Source organism: Exophiala aquamarina (assembly GCF_000709125.1).
Source record: "Exophiala aquamarina CBS 119918 chromosome Unknown aczIA-supercont1.1, whole genome shotgun sequence".
Lineage (NCBI taxonomy): Eukaryota > Fungi > Ascomycota > Eurotiomycetes > Chaetothyriales > Herpotrichiellaceae > Exophiala > Exophiala aquamarina.
This window is the reverse complement of record NW_013550587.1, coordinates 2,419,577-2,443,032: the sequence shown is the minus strand read 5'-3', so window position 1 is coordinate 2,443,032 and position 23,456 is coordinate 2,419,577. Positions and strand designations below refer to the sequence as shown.

General features: G+C 52.5%; 10 protein-coding genes across 10 annotated transcripts in view; 7 read left to right on the top strand and 3 right to left on the bottom strand.

Moving 5' to 3' along the window:
• The window catches only part of A1O9_00870 (uncharacterized protein), a gene marked incomplete at both ends in the record, with an annotated part of 2,052 nt that extends 242 nt beyond the window's left edge, over nucleotides 1–1,810 (top strand). Inside the window, 4 exons of the mRNA XM_013410032.1 lie at nucleotides 59–359; nucleotides 422–531; nucleotides 584–996; nucleotides 1,060–1,810. Coding sequence (XP_013265486.1) covers nucleotides 59–359; nucleotides 422–531; nucleotides 584–996; nucleotides 1,060–1,810 — 1,575 coding nt within the window. The remainder of the gene's footprint in view (nucleotides 1–58; nucleotides 360–421; nucleotides 532–583; nucleotides 997–1,059) is intronic.
• A 677-nt stretch (nucleotides 1,811–2,487) lies between these two features.
• A1O9_00869 (uncharacterized protein) lies at nucleotides 2,488–3,690 on the top strand (the record flags this gene model as incomplete). The annotated part of the gene is made up of 1 exon (XM_013410031.1): nucleotides 2,488–3,690. One exon carries the CDS (start codon nucleotides 2,488–2,490, stop codon nucleotides 3,688–3,690), a length of 1,203 nt encoding a protein of 400 aa, XP_013265485.1.
• Nucleotides 3,691–4,208: 518 nt separating this feature from the next.
• Nucleotides 4,209–5,192, bottom strand: A1O9_00868 (uncharacterized protein; the record flags this gene model as incomplete). The annotated part of the gene is made up of 3 exons (XM_013410030.1): nucleotides 4,209–4,719; nucleotides 4,790–4,871; nucleotides 4,952–5,192. The coding sequence occupies 3 exons, from the start codon at nucleotides 5,190–5,192 to the stop codon at nucleotides 4,209–4,211; spliced, it is 834 nt and encodes a 277-aa protein (XP_013265484.1).
• A 944-nt stretch (nucleotides 5,193–6,136) lies between these two features.
• On the top strand, nucleotides 6,137–7,667 carry A1O9_00867 (NAD-dependent aldehyde dehydrogenase; the record flags this gene model as incomplete). The annotated part of the gene is made up of 2 exons (XM_013410029.1): nucleotides 6,137–6,684; nucleotides 6,734–7,667. The coding sequence occupies 2 exons, from the start codon at nucleotides 6,137–6,139 to the stop codon at nucleotides 7,665–7,667; spliced, it is 1,482 nt and encodes a 493-aa protein (XP_013265483.1).
• A 1,067-nt stretch (nucleotides 7,668–8,734) lies between these two features.
• A1O9_00866 (uncharacterized protein) lies at nucleotides 8,735–9,874 on the top strand (the record flags this gene model as incomplete). The annotated part of the gene is made up of 1 exon (XM_013410028.1): nucleotides 8,735–9,874. The coding sequence occupies one exon, from the start codon at nucleotides 8,735–8,737 to the stop codon at nucleotides 9,872–9,874; it is 1,140 nt and encodes a 379-aa protein (XP_013265482.1).
• A 241-nt stretch (nucleotides 9,875–10,115) lies between these two features.
• On the bottom strand, nucleotides 10,116–12,575 carry A1O9_00865 (uncharacterized protein; the record flags this gene model as incomplete). Its single annotated transcript, XM_013410027.1, has 1 exon — nucleotides 10,116–12,575. The coding sequence occupies one exon, from the start codon at nucleotides 12,573–12,575 to the stop codon at nucleotides 10,116–10,118; it is 2,460 nt and encodes an 819-aa protein (XP_013265481.1).
• Nucleotides 12,576–14,472: 1,897 nt separating this feature from the next.
• Nucleotides 14,473–17,010, top strand: A1O9_00864 (uncharacterized protein; the record flags this gene model as incomplete). The annotated part of the gene is made up of 1 exon (XM_013410026.1): nucleotides 14,473–17,010. One exon carries the CDS (start codon nucleotides 14,473–14,475, stop codon nucleotides 17,008–17,010), a length of 2,538 nt encoding a protein of 845 aa, XP_013265480.1.
• A 653-nt stretch (nucleotides 17,011–17,663) lies between these two features.
• A1O9_00863 (60S ribosomal protein L27a) lies at nucleotides 17,664–18,122 on the top strand (the record flags this gene model as incomplete). The annotated part of the gene is made up of 3 exons (XM_013410025.1): nucleotides 17,664–17,683; nucleotides 17,771–17,849; nucleotides 17,904–18,122. The coding sequence occupies 3 exons, from the start codon at nucleotides 17,664–17,666 to the stop codon at nucleotides 18,120–18,122; spliced, it is 318 nt and encodes a 105-aa protein (XP_013265479.1).
• Nucleotides 18,123–18,653: 531 nt separating this feature from the next.
• On the top strand, nucleotides 18,654–20,609 carry A1O9_00862 (uncharacterized protein; the record flags this gene model as incomplete). Its single annotated transcript, XM_013410024.1, has 1 exon — nucleotides 18,654–20,609. The coding sequence occupies one exon, from the start codon at nucleotides 18,654–18,656 to the stop codon at nucleotides 20,607–20,609; it is 1,956 nt and encodes a 651-aa protein (XP_013265478.1).
• Nucleotides 20,610–20,975: 366 nt separating this feature from the next.
• Nucleotides 20,976–23,168, bottom strand: A1O9_00861 (uncharacterized protein; the record flags this gene model as incomplete). The annotated part of the gene is made up of 3 exons (XM_013410023.1): nucleotides 20,976–22,809; nucleotides 22,863–23,076; nucleotides 23,129–23,168. The coding sequence occupies 3 exons, from the start codon at nucleotides 23,166–23,168 to the stop codon at nucleotides 20,976–20,978; spliced, it is 2,088 nt and encodes a 695-aa protein (XP_013265477.1).
• Nucleotides 23,169–23,456: the final 288 nt, after the last annotated feature.

The window sequence follows — 23,456 nt, the reverse complement described above, 5'->3', positions numbered from 1 at the left end:
CCCCCCCCCCCCCAAAACAGCTAAAACCAAAAGGACCGCTAACCAATATTCCATCCAGGTTACGAATATCGCACAAAATTTGGACGGCACTGGCGAGCAGACTTGGATCCCAAACTCTTTGTCAGTCGCTGCAGCGCTCCTGGGCCCTCTGTTCTCCTCGGCGTCGGATGTTTTCCAGGCCCGCAAGCAGATCCTGCTGGTGACCTGCACGATCGCGTTCATCGGTTCCGGCATTGCACCAGGGGCACAGACTATGGGCCGACTCATTGCCGCCCAGGTGGTCATCGGTGTAGGTTACGCATCACTCCCTCTGGGATACGCCATTCCTAGCGAGATCTTGCCGAGGAGATGGAGACCGAGTAAGTGGCTCAGCTCATCACTACAAACCGATATAACTTATGCTAAAGAAGCCGGGAAACAGTCGCACAAGCGCTCATGAATACCGCAGCTGGATCTGCGACAATCTCGGGTCCTCTCATGATAGGGGCATTGGTTAGAAATAATCCCGTGGATGGATGGCGCTACTACTACGTCCGTGCTCCCAATGCTCCGACTCCAACAACACGAAGCTGACCCGTTGTAGTGGTTTGAAATGGGGCTCTGGGGTCTTTGTGTACTCGCTCTCTTCTTTGGCTATCAGCCACCAAAAAGAAACACCGCGATGGATCACTTGTCGTTCTGGCAAAAACTGCAAAAGCTCGACTGGATCGGCTTCGCCCTTTTGACTGCCGGCCTTTCTCTCTTCCTAGCAGCCATGAACTTGGGCGGCAATCAGTATGCGTGGACGAATGCCAGGGTCCTGGTCACACTCATCCTCGGACTAGTGATTATGGTCGGCTTTGCACTATACGAATGGAAGGGCACGACGACTGGCATGATACACCATGACATCTTCAGCCTCGGCCGTCGATACACACGGACATTCACGTTCCTTTGCCTGATATTCGCCACTGAGGCTGCTCAGCTCTTCGGCTTCATAATCTTCTACCCAATCCTGTACGTTGATCCATAGCAGGCCTGCTATAGGATTCTAGTTGCACTATGCTAACGCCGTAACAGGACACAGGCCCTCTACGAAACCGATCCCTTCTTGATTAACGCCCGGACCGAGCCCTTCTGGATCGCAGCAACGCTAAGCAGCCCGGTCTGGGCCTGGGCTAGCACCCGCTTCAGGAACATTCGCGACCCACTGCTGGCCGGCCTGGTGATCTATGTGGCTGGCAACATTGGTTTCACGACGCTGCAGCCCGGCCAGAGTCTCAATGCCCTAATCTTTGCAGGCATCGGTGGAATCGGCTTTGGTGCGCCACTTGTCGCAATCATCTCTGGTATACAGCTCTCCACGCCCCACTCTTTGATCGCGACAGCAACCGCATTGGCGGTGTGCTCTCGATCGATTTTTGCCGCTGTCTTCACCGCCATCTTCTCGGCCGTCCTCACCAATCGGCTCCCTGGCGAACTCGCGAGCAAAGTGCCACCAGCTATCATCGCTGCTGGTCTGCCTCCTACTTCGGTCGAAGCATTCATAGCGGCCTTGACCTCAGGCGACACGGAAGCACTGCAACAGGTCGCAGGAGTGACCGCCGAAATCATCGGCGCGGGTGTTTTGGCCCTGCAACAGTCATATGCCAACGCAATCAGGGTCATTTTCATCATCGTCTCTGCCTTCGGCGCGTTGGCGGTGGTGTTCGCCGCGTTCATCGATGACTTGAAGAGTGGCATGAACTATCGCGTGGAGGCCCCGATGGAAGTGCTTCAGGCCAAGGATCACCATCATGCCGATGACACAGTCATGGTCAGAGACAATTAGTGGATATGGCTGAGGCTTGGAATGAAGGGATGAATATGTGTCCACATCACCGATTCACGGATCTGGACCGCCTTTCGCCGCTATCCGTGAATACCGGTATTATGCTAGCCTGTCTCCTTACGATCCTCGTAGGATGCTAGGAAAAGTTCCTCTCACAGAATACATTCGCACCGAAAATGCGTGTTTCTTCCAATCTTTCTTGATAGATTGAATCTGTAGCTTAGTATCTCCCGCCTTTCGTTCCCTGTGGCCCCTCGGCCCCAACATGGGAACATGGTAAGCTTGCTGACAGACTTTCCTGACGTGGACTCACTCCCTTTCCTCCCTCCCTTTCCTCCCTCCCCGTTGGCTGTCCCCACCTCCTTCTCCATTCGACGCCACTAAAAGCGATCTTGACCATGTCACAATCGTCATCCTCTTTGCCTTTACAGACCAGAGGCTGGGTGTGCCTGTACCATGCCTCCTACCGGAGACACTACTATCCACCAGTAGCCAAGCTTGTCGACTCTCATGCCCTATCGAGGGAGATACCATTGCACCATCTTGTCTGGAGGTCCAATATCTACTCGCACCATGAAACCCCACCCCATCCAATCTACCCACCCACCCACGGCAGTGCAGTTCAGCTCTCCCAACGAGCCTCCAGCCAGACTGCATTTGTTTCGCCCAACCGCCCCATGTCGCTGGAATTTCTGCCGCCTCTACCAGAACCCAAATTCGTGTCTATCTTCTCAGCTCTTCCGATGTCAAGTTCGACCAAGAATCGAGGCCTCTGGCTAGAGTCGCACGCCGAACATCCAAAGTTGGTAGATCTCCCCGTTCCCAAAGCTGGCGCAGGCTCTGTCGTCGTTCGCGTGCTTGCGACCTGGCTCCCACCATATACCGCAGGTATCCATGATGGAACTCTGTCGGTGTTTAACCTCTTCCTTCCGCTGGTCCCCAATCCCAGCAATGTTGGGCGCATCCATGAGATCGGCCCGGATGCGGTGTCGTTGAAAGTGGGAGATCTGGTGTACACCACTGCGTGGATCAAAGCCCGTGACGATCCGGAGATCACCATCCTCCAAGGACATCACGGCGGAGAGGGCCCTGGTGGTGCCAAACTGATGCAAGGCGAGTGGCGAGATGGCGCCATGCAACAGTTTCAAAAAGTTCCACTTGAGAACGTCTTTGTGCTGGACGAGACAAGACTGTGCCACGAACTGGGCTATTCGGCAGCAGAACTGATGGAGCTCCCTGTGCACACTATGGCATATGGCGCATTGTGTGAAGCGGGCAACCTGCAGCCAGGAGAGACGGTCATCATCGGCCCAGCTACTGGCACCTTCGGACCTGCATCGGTCGAGCTAGCACTTGCCTCCGGTGCGAATGTTGTGGCGCTCGGGAGAAATAAGGCGAAGTTGGAGGGGTTGAAAGAGCAGCTTCATGACCACAGTCGCTTGCGATGCGTTGTCATGACTGGCGACGTTAAGGAAGACGCAGACGCCATCATCGATGCCACACCGAGCAAGCGAGGCGCCGAGCTGTTCAACGACTGGTCTTCGGCCACCTTAATGGATCCTCCGTACTTGCAGGCAGCCATAAGAGCCCTCAAGTCTGAAGGGCGGGTGGTGCTGAGCGGCGCTCCCTCTGGTAACATCAACGCCCCGTATGCTTATACCATGCACAAGAACATCCGAATTATTGGAAAGATGATGTGTGATCGCCGGGGGATCCAGTCGACGATTGAGCTCATTTCATCTGGGTATTTCAAGGTTGGGTCAAAGGCGGGAGCCGTCACATCGACCTTTACACTGGATCAGCATGATGAGGCTTTCCGCTACGCGGCGGAGAAAGGGGGCTGGAAAAACTACACGTTCATGACTCCGAACAGTGAATGAATCTCTCAAGTTGGACACGCGCGAGCACGGAGATCGAATTTTGGTCTGCTGTATTGAGCGGCGCTCCAGGCGTAGCAGTTACCAGTGACTCGCACAATGTGTTGCCCATGCCCTTTATTTCGTTTAAATTACCCCCTAAATCCTTTATAACGACAAGCATACAGAGACATTCTTGATGACCACAGTACTCAAGCGATAATCTTAGACTCAGAATCGTCAAAACTATGTTTCATATATCTAAAACGTCCAGTAGTCGAGCTCGCTTACAGGTAGAGGCCCAGAAAATACCTGGGTGGTCGGTATCACCCATATTAGAGTGTACATATGCAGCTATCATAGTTGACTGTGGATAGAAATTTAGATCACAGCAAGGTATCCATGATATCTTGTTTCGGATGAAAGCAGGTTCAATATGTTACGAACTATGCGAAGAACTGATGAGCGAGAGCTATTGGCTATGTTAGCCTCGTGAATCCGAAGAGCGAGTCATCTATATCGACTACTCCACACGGTCTCTGCTAGACAAGGAAGCGCTCAAACCACTGTGCCATCTGGTCCTCAGCATCTCTGGAAGCTTGCATGGCTGCTTCATCCGCTGGATCTGCCCGAACGGCGAAACCGTGCTTTGCGCCACGCAACACGACCACCTCGCTGTCAACGTCCTTCTTGCTTTTCAAAACATCTTGCAACTGCTGTATAAGCTTGGGACCCAACGCGAAATCTTCGTCCCCGACAGCAACACTGTAGGGTAGCGTGATTCCTTCGATGTCCTTCGGGATCGTCAACGCGCTGGGATGGGCCGAAAATCCGGCGTCGATCAAGGCTCGCCCGTCTGCGCCCACCTCCCCATGGGCTAATCGCGTGACGTGGTATCCTCCCCAGCAAAAGCCCACGACGCCTACTTTGATTCCTGCATCGCTATTGTTGCGGAGCTGTTCAAGAAAGCCGGTGACCCTAGAATACCGCGACGGCGGAGAATTGCGGTAGAAGAACGGGGCGAAGGCCAGGCCTGCGTTCAGCACGAGCCATCTCGATTTAAATCAGAAAGAGATGCTCAGATGTTCACAGGGGTTCTCATTGTCATTGTCGAGCGACTTACGGTTTGACCAGCCAGCCGTACCAACCTCCTTCCGACTGGATTCGATCCGTGTGTTTCATCAACCACTGCGGTGCTGCAGTGCCTGCATCCCAAATCGCGACGTTCAGCTCCGACAACGACGACCATCATTGACCCGTTGCAAACAGATGGTGAAGGACTCACCATCCATGAAGTCCGGCACGTATACCCGCATCCCAGTTCTATCGGCGTATGAATCTGCAAGCAAGCGGATGTTCGGTGTCGCCCAACCAAAGGCGTCGGAGATGATAACCTGGACAGCTCGACGTGTCGAGGCGTTGGCAGACGGTGTCACAACATAAGCCTTGTAGCCATGGTAGTCGATTTCGCTCCCACGCGCCGTTCCGGCTTTAACTGTGCCTTGGAAACACTGTGAACAAGCCATTCCGTAGTGCGAGACTCCTGGACGAGAACACCTCTCACAGCTGCACTCAAAGGTAAATGTTCTTCTACCTACCTGGATTAGCTGGGAATGAAGTGGCCCTGACATAGGACAGAACCGGGGATGGGGTGGGTGAGACAAGGCGGCGTGGTGGCGCAGTGGAGCATTCCCCATCTTGGAGAATTTTGCCCAGCTCCAGCGGAGTCCCAGCAAGGTTTGACAGTACACAGAACAAGATACCGGGGGAAGCTCAAGGCGGTCCTGTGATCATCCACCCACTTGGCCGAAAAACAGAATGAACGGTGCTCGCGTGGCTGGTAGTCGACGCCGGTCTTGGAGCCCAAAGTCCAGGCCACGAGACCAACCCTTTCGGTCTGGGTGTTTGTTGCCCTCAACAGCTGCCCGGGGCCGGAGGCCGGCTACTACTCGAGACGCCATTTTTGAACCCCATCTCACTATCAATACTATATTCTGGTGGCGCGTGGCATCATTCTGCGAGGCACGTCGGCAGTGAAAGCTCAATGCGAGCCGCTAGGCCGAGATCAGCGCCGAGGTCTTTGTCTGTACGACAGCAGTTGTTCGGGATATGGCGACCTAAACATTGGAAAGGAGACCCGGCTAGCGATGGTCTGGCTATTCAAAGCTGGCAATCCCACACAAGGCTTCAAAACGGTAGTGAACATCCCCGCCCATCCCCCACCGCCACAAACTCCAGGCGTTCTTGGTTCCTCGTTCGTTGTATAATCAGTTGCCACCCTGCTCCTCCAAAGACTCCCCACTCGAGATTTAGGTGTGTATTAGGTGTGCATTCAGTGCCATACCCATTTACAGTCTTCTACAGGCCTCGAATAACTGGGACTTGGGTGCCTCAAGGTTGGCAGACGAATGCCCAAGGCTTCCATCGTCCTACAACCATTCCTCACTACACGGAGTACGGAGTATCGACTATGGTCGCACCAACCACTAACGGGGCGAAGTCCCAGACGTATCGGTTCTCGGCTGACTCTATCGTACCTTTCTGGCTTGAAGGCAAGGAGATTGTCACCGAGAGTACCTTTGACGTTATCTCCCCGTTGGATCAGAAAGTCCTCTACCGCTGCGCATCTGCCAGCGAGCGCGACGTTGACAATGCCGTTTCCGCCGCGCAAAAAGCCTTGGACGGGTGGTCCAACACAAAGCCCAAAGCACGACAAGACATATTCCTCCGCGCCGCAGAGGAGTTCAAGCGCAGGCGCGATGAGCATCGTCACTACAGCTATACCGAAACCGGAGCCGCCGAAGCCATGTTTGGATTCGAATTCAACGGAGCCTACGATATGTTCAGAACCATTGCCGGACTTATATCGGTCGCAAGCGAGTCCTCAAGCCCAGTGGTGGATGCTGCAGGCAGCAGTGCACTGGTCATAAAGGAGCCATACGGGGTTGTTCTTGCAATCGCGCCGTGGAATGCTCCTCACGTGCTGGGACTTCGAGCTTCCCTTCAGCCACTGGCGATGTAAGCTACACCGACTCTGATAAGCATCCACGTACTGATTTCCAGGAAGGGGTAACACAGTCGTTCTGAAAGGACCTGAGGCCGCGCCAGGAACCTATTGGGCCATTGCCGATGTGTTGCACGCCGCTGGACTGCCCGCTGGCTGCCTGAACACGATCTATCATCGGCCACAAGACGCCCCTCGGATCACCAGCGCCCTCATTGCGCATCCAGCCGTGCAAAAGGTCAACTTCACGGGTTCAACGGCCGTGGGGTCAATTATCGCATCCCTTGCCGGTAAACACCTTAAGCCGACTGTGATGGAGCTGGGAGGCAAAGCGCCCGCCATCGTGTGTGACGACGCGGACCTTCAAAAGGCTGCCTCACAGTGTGCACTAGGTGCATTTCTACATGCAGGACAGATATGCATGTCAACGGAGAGGATAATTGTTCACGCCACAATCGCAGAAGAATTCCAGCAGGTTCTGAGAGCGAGCGTCGACCATCTATTTAGCGACGGCACAACACCACCTCCTCAGCTTATCTCCCAGATACCAGTGGAGAAGAACAACAAGCTCCTCGCTGATGCCGTATCTAAAGGTGCAAAGATCTTGTACGGTGATGTTAACCACGATGCAATCTCAAAGACCGCCATGCGTCCCGTCGTGGTCGGAGGAGTAACCCTGCAGATGGAAATCTACCAGACGGAGTCCTTTGGGCCGACTGTAGCGCTATACATCGTGTCGTCGGATGACGAGGCAATCAAGCTGGCGAATGATACCGACTATGGCCTTTCCAGCGCCGTATTCACGGAAGATCTGCGCCGAGGACTGAGAATCGCGAGGCGGCTGGAATCTGGCGCGGTGCACATCAACTCCATGAGCGTCCACGATGAGTCTGGATTGGTGCATGGGGGTGTGAAGAAGAGTGGCTTTGGCCGCTTCAATGCTATGGCCGGGCTGGCTGAATGGACCAGGACGAAGACTGTGACATGGCAAGACTAAATACCTAGGAGGAAGTTGACTACTGGGCGAATAGAGGACATATGTTCCGCTGATGTAAGAAATAGTTTACTACCTAATAGTCTTATCATCACTCATGGAGAGTGCCTCACGGCCGTCGGCTATTTCACCCGTGGCAACAAAGATAGGAGATCGTCACCCGGCACTGTCGCTGAGATGTAGTATGGCTCGTCGTGTAATCACTGTAGGAACAATAAAATCATGGAGGAAGAGGAATATGGCACCGCGGAGCCTTCCATGATCATGCTGGACATGATTGCGCGCTCTGGAGTTCAGGTCGAGAGTAATTCTGAGCCGTCAACCTCAAGTTGCGGCTAGATGTTCTGCGCCAGGCACATTCAAACAGCCACCACGGTAGTTCAGATGCCCCAAGGGACAGTCCAATGGGATCTTGAATGCTATAAATATGGGAACCGTTATTCTGGATAGATATTCGAGGCAAGAGAGCAAGAACGAGTGCTGGTCACTTTACACCCTCCAAGGGAGTGAAGTGGCAAGGAGTTTGCGAAACACTTGCTCGCACCCGGCTCTTGCATTTCTGTGACTAATAGAGAGGCGACATCCTGAGTATTTACAATACCAGATATCCAGACAGAGATTATGATCATGTCCTTACTTTATTGGTTGACTTTTAAGTCGGGCATTTTGTTCATCATCTGGGAATGAACGACAGATTCTACCTCGGTATTTCTCGGCCTTGGACTCCTCTTGAATAATCTTTTGATCCATATAGCCGTTTCGATAACTTCGGAAGGTATGACCATTTCCAAAACAGGGGGAAAAGAGGCCACTGGTCTAGTACAATCGGAAGGTTTTCTATACCCAATACCAAGGCTCTCCCCACAAAAACCATCCGACGACCCCTCGAACTCCAATGGCAGACAATCATGAATCTTTCCGAGATACTCGATACTAATGTCTATAAGTCAACACTGACCATGCTATTCATACAATATCCTTCTTACGTTCGACTGAAGCAGGACTAGATTGGTGGCCCCACCACTGAGACACATTGCTAATCGGCGAAAAAGGGCATTCTCAGGGCCAAGATGGTTCAGTTACTAGGCTATATTATCTTATGCCTTCTGAATCTCTTCTACAGCCGCACACACGCATGCACGCGCGTGAGCTACACAAGCGGAGTGGAAGACGGGCACCGCGTGATAATCGGGCGCACACTGGACTGGAACATTCCTCCCTATTCCTCCATCTACGCCTTCCCGGCCGGGATCACACGAAACGGCAGCGCGGGGGAAAACTCGCTGGAATGGACGAGCAAATACGGGTCGGTGGTAATCACGATGAACGACGCACTGACCTTTGACGGGCTGAACACTGAGGGGCTGCACGGCGGCCTGCTGTACCTGACGGGGACCGACTTCGGCGACCGAAACACCTCGCTGCCGGGCCTGTCGGTCAGCTTCTGGGTGCAGTATTTCCTTGACAGCTACGCGTCCGTCGCGGAAGTCAGAGCTGACATATTGAATCCTTCTGGCGAGCAGCGCTTTCAAGTCAGGACCCGCGGGATCATACCCGGATTGGCTACGGTCGTGCATCTGGTGCTAGGCGACGCTTCCGGCGATAACCTGATCATGGAATACCTCGACGGCAAGCTGTACCTGTACCAGTCTCCAGAGTACCATGTCATCACGAACGAGCCTACGTATGACCAGCAACTTGCGCTACAAGAGTACTGGCGGAACAGGGCAGAATGGACTCTGCCAGGCACCGCCGGTCCAGTCGACCGGTTCGCACGCATGGCGGATAATCTGCGGCGAGCGCCGGTCGCCACGACTATGGTCGAGGCTGTGAGGATTGTGCAGAGTCTTGTACGGAGTATTAGCGTCACGCTTCGGACACAAGCGACGTCGGTTTCTAATGCACCATCACTCTGGCGCATTTTGGCCGATACGAAGGACAAGAGGTATTTCTATGAGAGTGCCACTGATGGCGTGTCTCTCTGGATCAACATGTCGGCTTTGGACCTGGGCACCAGGGGCAATACGAAGAGAATGTCTCTGGATGCTGGCAGTGCTGGCCTTTATGGTAGGTATGGCGATGCAACTGAGGACTTTGTCAACGCCGAGCCCTACACTCCTATACTCGCAAACTCGGAAACTGGCGATGGATTTGGTGGTACAGGACCAGTAGATATCATAGGTCTGCCAAATATAACTATGGTTCGGTAGACAGTCGGTCCTCGCTGCTGACAATCAAAAGAACAAGAACTCCCGATTATTGGAGGTTTGGGCGCTGAAACCCACGTTTGCCATTCAATATGCAACCAACATGGTCCTTTGATGGAGCCAATAATGCACGCTCAGTGGTGAAAATATAAACGCAACATTGCCGAAGACGTAACCATTGGACATTAAGGGGTATCATGACATGCCGTCCATTATTCTAAATTTTGCACTCCCAGTGTTTAAATCACATTACTCTCTGAAGATCGGAAAGGTCAGTTACAGATATCTCATTGCAGGGGCCTTGGAGGTCACTTACACATTCGCCTTTGTCTTTGCCCTGCGGAACTCCCATTTCATCGAATGTCTTGGGCCCCTTGCCGGGTGGCCGTACAGGGGCTGCAGCAGCAGGCATTGCATTCGGTTTTGACTGTGGCGCTTTTCCGGGTGCATTCGGGACAGGATTGGAAGGTGCCAGATTTGCAGCTTGCACCTTTTGAGGCGGATACTGATTGGAAGGAGTTCGATTATTCGGATTCTGGCTGGGCAGGCCACCATAGCCAGAAGATGGAGTGCCTGGTCCTGGTCCTGGTCCGGGCCTGTTGTTTGGAGGACCAGGCCTGCTTTGCTGTCCCACATTTTGGCCCTGGCCTTGCGGTTGGCTCGGTCGAGATGTTGTTCGGGGAGGGTTCATTGCATTGTTCATAGTACCTTGTCCCATACCTGGACCGCCAGGCTGGGGTGTTCGTTGCTTTCGGGGAGGTTCCAAGGGAGCAGAAAAGCCAATATCTGCCCGGATTGGTGGGCTGCTTTGTGGATTGAGATATGGTGAATTGGTGCCTTGTCTTGGCGGCGGTTGTACTTGAGGCACGCTTACTGGACCTTGATAACCACCGTCTGATGGCACACGACCACCATGGCCGTAACCTTGAGCGGAGCCCCTGCCATCATTGTTTGAATATGGACGTTGTTGAGGACCCCCATAAGGCATCGGTGGTTGGCCATATGGATCTGGTCTCCCGCCTCCCATGGACTGTGCCGAACTTGCCCGAAGGTTTGGATTGATGCCAAAGGCGGAGGTGGGTCGGATTTCCGGATTTGGCATGCTAGGGGGACCAGTAGGGTACGGGGCTGCACTTCCTGGGCGTGCAGGTGGTTTTTGAGTATTGAGAGATAATCGGGATGGATCTGGCATATTCAACATGGGAGGTTCGTCAACTTCGCTCAACGAGGGCAATGAAGGCACAGAGGGTGCTCCAGGGGGCGCCCCGATAAGAGAAGCTCGTTGTTGTCGGATCTTTGATAGCGCAATACTTTCATGATCCTTTCTGGACAGCGTCTTTGACCTAGAGATTGCATCCACCCTGCCTTCTGCGTCAGAGTTCCCTCCCTGCGAGGCTTTCCTATACCATTCTTTGGCTTCCCCGAAATTGACGGGAACGTAGATACCGACCTCGTAATAATACCCGAGAGCAAATTGGGCGGTCGCGAAGCCAGAAAGCGCAGCACGCTGCGCGTAGGTGAATGCCATCTCTTCGTTCTTCTCGAAAAGTCCTTCATGGCCGCAGAGGAACCACTTGCTGATTGCCAGTTCCGCCTCAGGCTCACCTTGACGGGCAGCAAGAGCATTGTAATGCAGAGACAGTGCAGGGTCAAAGGGACATCCTAGTTCGCACAATTCGTAAGCCGAGCCCATCTTGAGTTGAGCCTTTGCGAAGCCTAAAAAGGCAGCCTTTTCGATATTGGCCTTGGCTCCAGGAATATCTTCCGGCAGATAGTGCTCAGGAATGGTTACCTGGGGCATTTGGTGGGCTTGAAGCATGCCAAGGACGTAGGCACCTTGAGGGGCATTTTCATCGGCAGTTTTAGCAGCCATGTAGATGAGGTTGAGCCCGCGTTCATAGTCCTGTAGTTGGCCGTGCTGACCTAATAGGGTCATCATGCCCAGTCTATAACACGAGGCAGAGTCGCCCTTGTCAGCACCCTGTTGGTAATATTTGACAGCCTTGAGGGCATCGTTGGATGATTCGAATTGCATTCCAATTCGATAATCAGCGCGGCTGTAGCCTCTCTCAGAAGCTCGGCTGTAAGCGAGAAAGGCCTCCTTCTTGTCAATTCTATGGCCAAATTTGCCGAATTCGAGCCACATGGCCCTCATAAACTCAGCCTTGGGGTGATGCTGATCCGCCAAGAAGGAGACCACTTTGACAGCATCTTCTCGCAAAACATGTTCAATGCGGGGGGTGATGGACCGTGGTGCTTGGGCTAAAGCTATGCGCTGCTCGTTCTGCTGACAAGTTTCAACGTATGACAAAGCGTCTTGTGCCCAGAGAAGCTGAGTGTCAGGGTCATTGCAGCTCAACACCGCAGCCCTTGCAGCCTCTAAAGACGCTTCCTTCTGTTCATCGGTGGGGGGAATATTGGGAGGAGGGTTTCGGATGACGGGAAAGGGAGAGAAGTTAGGTTGTTCGAATGTGGCCGGTTGGCCAGGAGAGGGAATCCGCTGCTGGTAAGATCCTGAAGGGTGGCCTTGGCCACGAGGCTGCTGGTGTTCATTGTACTGTTGCTGGTATTGTTGTGGTGGTGGCAGCGGCTGCTGTTGCTGCTGAGGCCATTGGGTCTGCATGGTGTTGGTGTAGTCTGCTGATTGAGGAGTGTAGACAGAGCCCGAGTAGGGAGAGCTGGGACTGGAAGCAGCATGCTCCATCTGAGCTACATTTTGCTGGATATTAGTGGGAAGTTCATGTGCCCTAGGTCTGGTCAGCAATGTGAATGCTCCACAGGACACTGCGTGCTTGCTGCGTGGTGAGGACTTGCGTACCTATTGGGTGTGGGCTGAATCAACTCTGGCATGTAATAGGAGTCGTCGCCCCCGGGGACAAATGTGGCTCCTATCCGATAACTCATGGCTGCGAGAGCGATGAGATGAGCAGGAGGGGACAGGGGAGAGTGGGCGTTTGATAGTTGAGCGCAAGGTTTCAGGCTCGGAGGCAGGGTTGAGACCAGAACCAGTGATCGCCAACAGTCCTGTACAGTATCCGTACGATCGCCCTGAGTTGAAGGGCTAGGGGATCGAAGAAGGACACAGTAACACTGCGCTCTGGTTCTGGTTCTGGTGCCGTACCAAGGTGTCAATAATATGTGTCGGGTGCTGGAGCGAAATAGAGAGGCTCGGCTTACGTGGAGGTGGATGAAGTTGGAGTCCTTAAGCTGAAAAGTGGGGGTGGAAAGTCTGAATGATCAACGGGTGACAATTTCCGGGAGCGAGTGATCATGCCGCAGCCTCAGGTGGACCTGGAGTCCTTGACAAGATAACAGTGGTACGACCGAGTAAAAGTGACGAGGAACGGAGGAACAGGAGATTTGCAAGCCAACTGTGAACAAATGAACAAATTCCGCAAGATTGGTCCGGCAGACATGGGGATTGCCAGGGTTGCCAGAAGAAGCAGGCAAGGCGCAGGCGCAGGTGCACGTGCAGGTGAAGGGAGGTCAGCCTGAGGGTGGATTGTGCGGCGTGCAGACTCAAGCGTGTTCGGAGTGGTCGATGCGCGGGAGGCTGCAGTAGAAAGTCGTGTAAGCGAACTCGTACCCATCGGCGCAGGTAGACGAGGCTGCACAGGAATGAATGACTTGGCTGACCTAGCCTGGCATTCAGCCCCCTTGGCCGCTCTCTCGGCCCCCATCAGGAACAGTCGACGGGGAGAGGGGTCTCGCGGGGGGCACCAGATAGGCTTGAACCGTCCCTCGCTAAACCCGCTATCAGCCCGAAAGGGGCGCCCATTTCGTGCTCAGCCTCAGGCACTCAGGGAGTTACGGTCAGGTCACTCGGGACTCGGGACCAGGGGCTTTTTAAGGGTCTCTGCCTGGCGGGGGCCTCAATGCCAGCCAAAGGAAGTACCCTGTACGCAGCGGATGCCAAGCCACACTCTGCAGCAAGGCTCTCCATTTTTGGAACAACATCCCCGCCACGCCACATTCCTGCCTGCTACGAGTACATCCTGCCACTCCTTCGGAGGCATCATTCAATTGCCACGCATGCCTCGAACGAGGTCCCACTCAGTAGCACTCCCTACAGTACTTACAGAGTATTGCACTGCCAGGTGACAAAACACACTGCAATCACCTCCCCTGGGTGTGCTACATGGGTATTCTGGGCGGATACTCTGCATCCCTACTCGTGCCATGTGCAAATCATAGGCATATAGAATTGTCACACAGTAGGCATAGTGTATGCGAGGCACAGCCGAAACACCATTCCTTGCATCAGGCTGGAACTCTGTGCCGCCGCCTGCCGCCTCGTCTGGGGTTCGCTGGTCCAGGTCACGTTCTTCCGCATTGTGCTCCAGAACCAGAAAAGGGCACAATATTATCATTGTCGCATCGCAAGAACATCCCAATCCGCTTGTCCGGCTCAGGACACACGTGGCCATTTCGCACATCACTGCCGTGCAATCTCGCAATGTCTTGCGGCCTAACTCTGCCACTTACCACGTTACGACGCACTGCGTACTTATCGCTAAAGAGTGTGTGGAGACTCCCCAGTAAAACCAAGGCCTATGAGAACTAGTACATCCCATTATTGGAAATCATCCGAGATTGCAACAATGAACCCCTCCAGGGAAGACTTCTGCCATCCCTACCAGCCATATGAAATCCAACTTGATTTCATGAACAAACTCTACCGCTGCATCGAGCATGAGAAGGTCGGTATCTTTGAGTCTCCCACTGGCACAGGTAAATCACTCAGTCTCATCTGTGGAGCCCTGACGTGGTTGCGAGACCATGAACGACGCTCCTTGCATCCCACAGACGATGGTGATGGAACAGTGGATTGGCTAGCTCAGGCTGAAGCCTCTGCACGTCGTCGTGAAATTCTTCTGGAGCGAGAAGAGCTCGAGCATAGGCTTGCCGCTCTTCGTCGACAGGAAGCCAAACGCAGCCAGGCGAATGCTAGTCTCAATTTAGTGAAAAAGGCCCGGCTGTTCCGAGAGCAAAAGCTTCAGCATCAATCGGCTGAGGACGACTTCATCTTGGACGACTACAATAGTGACGAAGAGAATGATCACTTGGCTCCCACGACTTCGAATTCTGGCCTCTCAACTTCAACACAGGCTCTTCTCGATAAACTGCAAGCCCCATCTAAACCACAAGTTGAGGAACAGGAGCATGATCGATTGAAGCTCATAATCTGTTCTCGTACTCATTCTCAGTTGACTCAGTTCGTGAACGAGCTCAGGCGAGTCAAGCCTCCATCTATTCTTTCTCCAGCTGTCGCAGAACAGGCCCCGGAGAATGTTGTTGAAGAGTCTGTCAAGCACTTGCCCCTCGGGTCACGCAAGACCTTGTGCATTAATTCCAAGGTGAATCGCCTGACCTCTGCTACTGCTATTAATGACCAGTGCTTGGAATTGCAAAAACCTGGAACTTCAAAGGATAAAAGATGCCCCTATCTGCCTGCAAAGGATGATAAAGAGCGACTCGGAGACTTTCGTAATGCAGCAATCGCACGGATAAGAGACATCGAGGACATCGGAAGTCTTGGGCAACGCATGGAACTTTGCCCCTATTATGCTTCCCGAAATGCCATACCTTCGACAGAAGTGCTGACGCTGCCATACCCCTTGCTACTACAAAAGTCTGCCCGGAATGCATTAGGCGTGTCAGTCAAGGACAACATTGTCATCATTGATGAAGCTCATAACTTGATGGACGCTATCGCAGACACCTATTCGATCTCGTTACAATTGTGTCAGCTACAGGAAGCCGCAAGGCGGACCACAGCATATGTTGCCCGTTTCAAAAATCGACTCAAAGGAAAAAATCGAGTGTACGTGACTCAAGTAATACGCCTTCTGAATTCTATTACAGATTGCTTGCGAGCAACAATGAAGCTCACACCGCCGCAAGAGACAACAGTGACAGCGACGCAGCTCATGTCAGGTAAGGGTGTCGATCAGATCAAACCCCACAAACTCCTACAATACTTGTACGAAAGTAAGCTTGCCCACAAGGTTGAAGGGTACACGGAAGCTCAAGGACAGCAGGAGGCAAAGTCAAGCCCCGCGAAAGGCGTCCTCATGCATTTCCAAAACTTTCTCGTGGTCCTTATGAATCCCGATGATGAGGGACGTTTCTTCATCGGCAGTCAAGAAGGTGAGCCTGTAGTACGTTACACTCTCCTTGATCCTAGGGAGCACTTCCGAGAGATAGTTCGAGAGGCCAGGTCCGTTGTGCTCGCAGGTGGCACCATGTCTCCGATGTCTGACTATTCGGATTATCTGTTCTCTTACCTTGAGAAAGACCAGCTTCAGACTCATAGTTTTGGTCATGTCATTCCTGAAAGCAATTTGTTTGCAAAATTCATCACGAAGGGTCCTTCAAATATCGAATTCGACTTCACATACAATAGCCGCTCATCAGAGTCAATGATTCTGGAGCTAGGCCGGCTAGTCCTGCGGGCTTGTCAAACAGTCCCAGATGGTGTCGTCGCATTCTTTCCAAGCTATGACTATCTTGCCAAGGTAACTTCTATCTGGCAACGGTCACCAACATCACAGCCCATGATGGCCATGTTGCAAAGGGCCAAGAGAACATTTCAAGAAAGCAGAGGTGTTTCCGTTGATGATCTTCTGCGCGATTATGCGGCTGCAGTCGACTCCGGATACGGTGGATTGATGCTCTCTGTCGTCGGTGGAAAATTGTCGGAGGGTATCAATTTCTCAGACAAACTAGGTCGAGCAGTCATTGCTGTCGGACTTCCCTTTCCAAATTCCAACGGGGCTGAGTGGAAGGCAAAGATGCAGTACGTGGAAGCAATACAGTACAAGCAGTGCAAAGACTTGAAAGGAATGGATGACTCCAGTTGCAGGGCGGAAGCAAGACGAGCAAGCAGGAATTTTTATGACAATGCCTGCATGCGAGCAGTCAACCAAAGTATTGGGAGAGTCATCCGCCATAGAAACGACTACGCAGCTATTCTGTTGGTCGATCGAAGATTTGCGACCGACCGCATCAGACAGAAATTACCTGGCTGGATTCAAGAGAGCATGAACAGGGATGTCGAGGCCTGGGCTAAGATTGAGGATGGTCTCGGCGGCTTCTTTGGCCATAGATGGGATACTACACGAGCAATAGAGTTATAATTAAAGGAGGTAGAACACTCATTTATGTGCCTCCAGACTTGATCTCCTGATCACGACCAAAGGTTAAGCGGCAAGCAATAGTCGTTGCCGCTGGAAGGACAAGTGAGAACTCCACCATCAAACCCGGAAAAACATTAATCCTTGCCAAGATTTTGAAGACTATACCTAATCGGATCGTCTTCCCACACAGACTGCGATGGTTTTTCCAGAAAGTTGATCCCAACTCCAGACCACTCATTACGACAAACTTCAGTCTCAACGCCGCCAATATGCCTACGAGACTGACGAAGACAAGAAAACAGTGAGTATATCCTCTCCGCTCCTCTACAATCTCCTCGATCCCCGACCGATTGGCGCAACCACGAATATCCCGGCCTCCACGGCAGAGAGACGATGAACCGTCAGCAACCCGACGCCTCGACAGCAACAAGAAATGCGATTGAACGAGTCTGAATTTTCGCCTACTGTCTTCCCGTCATTCAAGAGCCCTCAATCACTTCACGCATCACAATACTTTCCTTCTGAGGGCCAAAGCTAATTGATGGAATTTTAGCCGCGGCCATGTGTCCGCCGGAAAGGGTCGTGTAGGAAAACACAGAAAGCATCCAGGTGGTCGTGGTCTCGCTGGTGGTCAGCATCACCACAGAACAAACATGGACAAATATCACCCTGGGTAAGTCACCACTACGAAGTTCTGATCGAAGCGCTATGCCAGCCCTCGTCACAAACACGAAATATTTCAGCTACTAATCCTGCACAGTTACTTCGGAAAGGTCGGTATGCGACACTTCCACCTCCAGAGAAACCACTACTGGAAGCCTACGATCAACCTCGACAAGGTCAGATACTTCAATGGTGTGGATCAAAAGTGGGCAATAACTGACACTTTATAGCTCTGGTCATTGGTTCCCGAAGAGACCCGCGAAGCCTATGTTTCTGGCAAGAAGACTGATACCGCCCCTGTTCTCAACCTCCTTCCTCTCGGATTCTCCAAAGTTCTAGGCAAGGGTAGAATCCCAGAGGTTCCAATCGTTGTCCGTGCAAGATGGTTCAGCAAGGAGGCAGAGCGCAAGATCAAAGAGGCTGGTGGCGTTGTTGAATTGGTCGCATAAGCGGTGGTTAAAGTCCGAAATCATTTTTCATTCGTGTGCAAGTGGCAGAGCCGTCAGGAAGGGTTCATCCCGGGAAATGCATGAAGGGGTTCCAACCACGCGAATGAAGAGACGTTGCTGGCCTGGTATCAGACTCGAGCCGCCTGTAATGCAAATCGAAATCAAAATCAAAATGCCATGATCAAAAATCGACTTTCTCACGACATTTCTTCTCCAATCCTACTACTACCTGTCCGTGAACCGCTCTGGCACACCTCTTTGGCAGCTTCCCATTTAACCAAGCGCCCATGACTCCCACCATCTTTTACCCCGATGTTTATGGATACCTTAAATCGTACACAATTTAAGGGAACTAAAAGGCTGGATCACGTGGGTTCGTGGGGCTCGGTAGACCTGCCTTTGATCTCACAGCCTTGTCGCGAGATTTGGAGACACGAGGCGCGTCTAACTCTCAATTAATCCATTTCAGACAAGTGTTCTGGAGATAAAATTCCCACCACGTAACATTGCTTCGGCTTGCGATAATGTATTATGGCAGAATCTGCTACCCTGATAGATACACCGAAGAGAGGGAAGCTTCAGTCACAAGCTAACGATTTGAAGATCGCATTGAAAGATTTCGAAAGGACATTTGCCGCAGAACATGATGGCAAGAAACCCGGTCGTGAGGATATCAAGGCCAATGCCGAGATTTCAAGCAAGTACAAAGAGTACAACAAGTTACGAGATGTTATAGCCGGAAAATTGGGCATTGATGCCCTAAATGTGCCATCACAACAAGAGCAGAATGCTCGAATTCGACAGAGGAAGCATCACCGAACCGATAGCGCGATCAGCTTAAACCCCCACCGACCACACAGCATGGAGACTCCCTCCAAAGGACGGTACCATCCGAGCCAACTCGATCCGTATGACGCACCAGGCTCTGCGTCACCCAAAGTTATGCTCCAGACCGTGGGCCCGACACCACATCGTGATGGCACAATTCTTGGGATCTTCGACATGTTATATTCATCTGGAGGGTCGCGGAAGAGCTCTCAGGAGACTCCATCAGGAGGCAAGAGAAAGATAGATGTTTTATACGCGGATGCAGTTGAAACGAGAGATTTGCCAAAGACCATCACACAACCCCCCCGACGGAACCAAGATGGGAAGTCAGTCAGTCAAGCTGAACATTTGTCTACATCGGTGCCGAGGTCAGGAGCTGCCACAGGGAGGAGAAATCACTCTAAGACCCCGGTTAGTGAGAGCAAGAGATTCATGTTACAACACTTCTTCACAACTCCAAGCGCAGTGCGTTTCGCGACCATGCTGCAGGATGAGGCCGGTGCTGATGCGAGGACACCTGCTGTACATAAAACACCGCTGCGTGATCAGGTACTCGGTGTATCACCAGCAAAGGGGCAAGTCCCAGCTGCAGCAGATGCCACACCCCCGTACCTGAAACGGTCGTTCTCGTTCAAGGAACGGCTCTTATCTGTCTCAGGGATCCCAGCGTCGCCTTCGTCTTCACAACGCTTGGCAAGTCCAACATCTACTCGAATCCTCGGACCTCGGACTCTTCCCCGCGCCAAGTTCGCACCAAAACCTCTGAGCCAAATCATCGCAGATCGAGCAAGCCAGCAGAACGACCAACCGAGGGCGATGGAGGTGGATGATAATGATGACGACCTGGACGCACTGCGTGAGATGGAGGAGGAAGATCTGAACGTACCCGTTGGTGACAGTAAGAGTCACGATTCTCTGGTCGCCGGCGACTTTGAAGGATCAGCCAGGACCTGGAAGAAGAAGGGGCAGAAGAGAACAACACGCCGAGCGATCATGAAACCTACAAGGATGAAACCGGCGGCAGCTCCGAGGTTTGTTGCTGCAGACGATGATGAGGCTGAGGATGACGATGGCGATGGCGACGATGACGATCAAATGATGGATCCTGACGTGTCTCGGGTTGAAGAGACGCAGCACCTGCCAGATGATGACGAACTGGAATACCTCATTGCAGAAGCAGAGCAAGCAGGCCACGACGAAGACTACACCCACGACACTATTCAGTGTGACTGGGATGATGACAACGAGGACCCCTTCCTCGCCGACCAAGCCGCCAGCGATGTCGATGTCGAAAGCCCAGTCAAAAGAAAGAAATCACCCGCACCCTCCAAGAATTCCAAATCCCATTCCAAATTCACATCCAGATCATCTCGAGCACTCCAGGACACCAACGGGTCCGAACTAGTAGCAAAGGCGACGACCAAGTCGAAATCCAAAACAAAGAAACCCAAAGCTCAGAAAAAGGATGCACAGCACAATGGCGATGGCGATGATGACGATGACGACGACAACAGCATCGTCGCCAGGAAAATCAACCCGAACGCACAATCGCACATGAACTTCCGCAGCCTGAAGATCAGGAACAAGAACTCCAGGGCCAAGGGTGTTGGTGGTGGGAGAGGGTATGGCCGGTTTGGGAGGAACAATAGAAGAAGGTAATAGGGAGTGGTTCGCAGCAGTAGTTGGTTCTGTGAAACGCTCTAGTTGGCCTTCTCGGACTACTGGTCACTACTGAGCGAAGAGCGAAAGTCGCGGAGTTGGGAAATGAACTGCCCGTGCGTGATGTGATACCTTTTTCTGATTTCTTTCCATCTGGCTAGACCAATATTGCCATGGCGAAATGAACATGCACGCTTTTTATTCTGTCAATGATTCTTTTCTGGGCTTTTGGAGCATTATATTCTGCGGAATTGTAGGACATCCATGCATCGATCGCCCCACGGTGATATGCACCGCACCAACGCCGGATAAATTACTGGTGTCCCAGGGACGTACACGACTATTCGCTGTTGAACTGGCTTTCGCTCAACCCTCACCACCCAAGGTGACGAGTTCTTTCAAGAAATCTTCTCCGTTGACCAGTTCGGTCGATCCGTAGACGACCCTGCGACTCCTAGGTGCGCCGCCGGCTCCAGACCCAGCAGCGCCCTGCCCAGTCGTCCTCTTAACCCATTCCTGCAGGTTGCCGTACTCGTCCATACTGCCGCCCCCAACCGTGAAGACGATCGCTTCCGAGTATCCTTGACGCCGTTGGCCGAAGCTAGGGTTTAGACCGGCGCCTTGCTGGGCCCCTGATCGTGAGGGTGGGTTTGATGACCCGCCGGTGGTGCCGCGCGCATGTGCACTGCGTGGGTCGAAATACAGGTAGTTCTCTGTCTTTGCAATGGCGGATGAGGATGCAGCCGGAGGGTCCATGATGGATTCGACGATCTTTGTTACGGTCAGGTCACGATTCGCGGGGAGGAAGTTCTTGACTCCAGACACCAAAGCGTCGAGATTGACGTTGCCGAACGTTGAGGAGGAAAGTTTGTCGGTGAAGTTCTTGGAAAGGGACGAAAGGCCGCCAAATAGAGGAGCTTGTTGGGCGGGCTGTGATGTGGAGACTGTAGAGGCCATCATTGTGCCCCGAGTTTCGAGCCTGACACTGGATATGTGTTTGATGGAGGCGATTGAGTCGCCAACCCCAGCTGCCGTTAAAGCAGACTCAAATTCTTGTAATTCGGATTTGCTGGGCTCTTTATCGACGCTGAGATACCAGATGATAAATATCCGTAGCTTGTCCAAAGGATTGTTACCTTTGTCGGTAGACTTGACGAGCGCCAACATCTGTTCTGTGGTTTGTTTTGCGATGCTTTCCTCCAGCTGGAAATAGTTGTCCAGCTGTCGATCCTTGATGCCTTTGAGCAGAGCCGTGGCTATGTTCATGTGCATATCAAGTGTGGCTTTCCGCTCCCTCAGCTCGGGCAGCAGTGTTATTGCTGCCTTGAGATGCGCTGCAGACGCCGAATTGTCATTCAAATCCTCAATGCTATTGACGCCAGTCTTTTTCGTTACCTCCTCAGCATCTGTTTTATACTTGGTGAGTTCGGCGTCGATATCCTCAGCCACCTGAGGGAATGGGGCGCTTGCATTTCGTGCCCAGAAGAAGTCGCTCGCATTGAGATCGTAGGCTCGAGGTTGAGCTGTGGGATTTGTTTCATCGGCCACGTCCACGGTGATACGGTTCAAGTGCATTTTGAGGACATCGTGTACAAGCGATTGGTACGTCCACGAGTGCGATAACATTGGTACGAGGTCGACATTTCGATCCAATATGACCAGAACAGGTCGTGAAGGAGTAGAGTAAACATTGGCCGTTTTCGAGGAGAAAAGGTTGTCTTTGGAGTTAAGGACATGATCTCGCAGCTTCCTATCCAATTTGGTGGCAATCATTTTTGTTAACTCTGATTGTGGACACCTTATAACAGGAACCGAGCCCATGGTGACACTGACGCTGAACAAACCGCTCACAATTTTGTCGATTGCAGCATCTTGAACATCCTCGCTGACGGTAGCACTATTAAAAGTCCAATAGGAGTTCTTCCCCATGCCCAAGCTAAAAAGATCTGGCTCTGCAACAATGAAATTCAAATATTGATCATACACTTGTGCAATTGCTTCCGAAGTATTGGTCGAGGCTATTTGAGCGGCGAATTCTTCTAGGAGAGGGCGACTTATTGAGGAGGTGAAGTTGATGTAGGCGGGTGTGTATAGCCCTCGAGCAAGGTCGGAACATATCAGCTGGATATTAACTGAGGAAGGCTCGACAAGGTAGAGTACTGGAACGTCGGGTATGGGGTAGCGAGGGGAGTTTATGTTCCTGCGACGGATTAGAGGCCATGAAGAGGCCGGGTTGTAGCGTCGAATGCTCACAAGTGTATCGTGACGCCTTTAGCCCGCAAGTCGTTCACCCTCAAGACGCTGCTGATGATATCCCTCCCGATATTGTCAAAGACCAGGACCTTCCATATGGGCTCTCCATTTTCGCCGAGCAGGGAGGTGGTCTGCGGACTGGTTGGGGCGTCAATGGTTGGGACAGAGGAAGAGGGTTCTTCGTGATTCAGGCTCAATATCCGCTCGATAGCGCCTGAAAACTTAGCACACGGTCACATCTAGGATTAACAGGTTCGAACACTTACCTATCTGGCGATCGCGCAGTGTCTGCGGACGAGCAGCCATGGCTGTGGTCTGCTGGCGTTGAAAGGTCGAAAGGACGAGAGATATGTTGCCAGCGTAGAGATCCGGCCATTCATCTCCTGGACAGGGAGGCCATCAGTGAAGACATGCTGGCATTATACAATGGGGACCATAGCCTGAGGCACTCCTACGCAAAACACTGGCACGCCAACTAACCGCCTTTGATGAAGCATATGCGTCTGCTTGGCAAATCTGTCATTTTAGCGGTCGCTAGTGCCCTGGAGCGGCGGTCTAGCTGCTTTTGGATTAGGCCGGCTGGACTCGGGACAA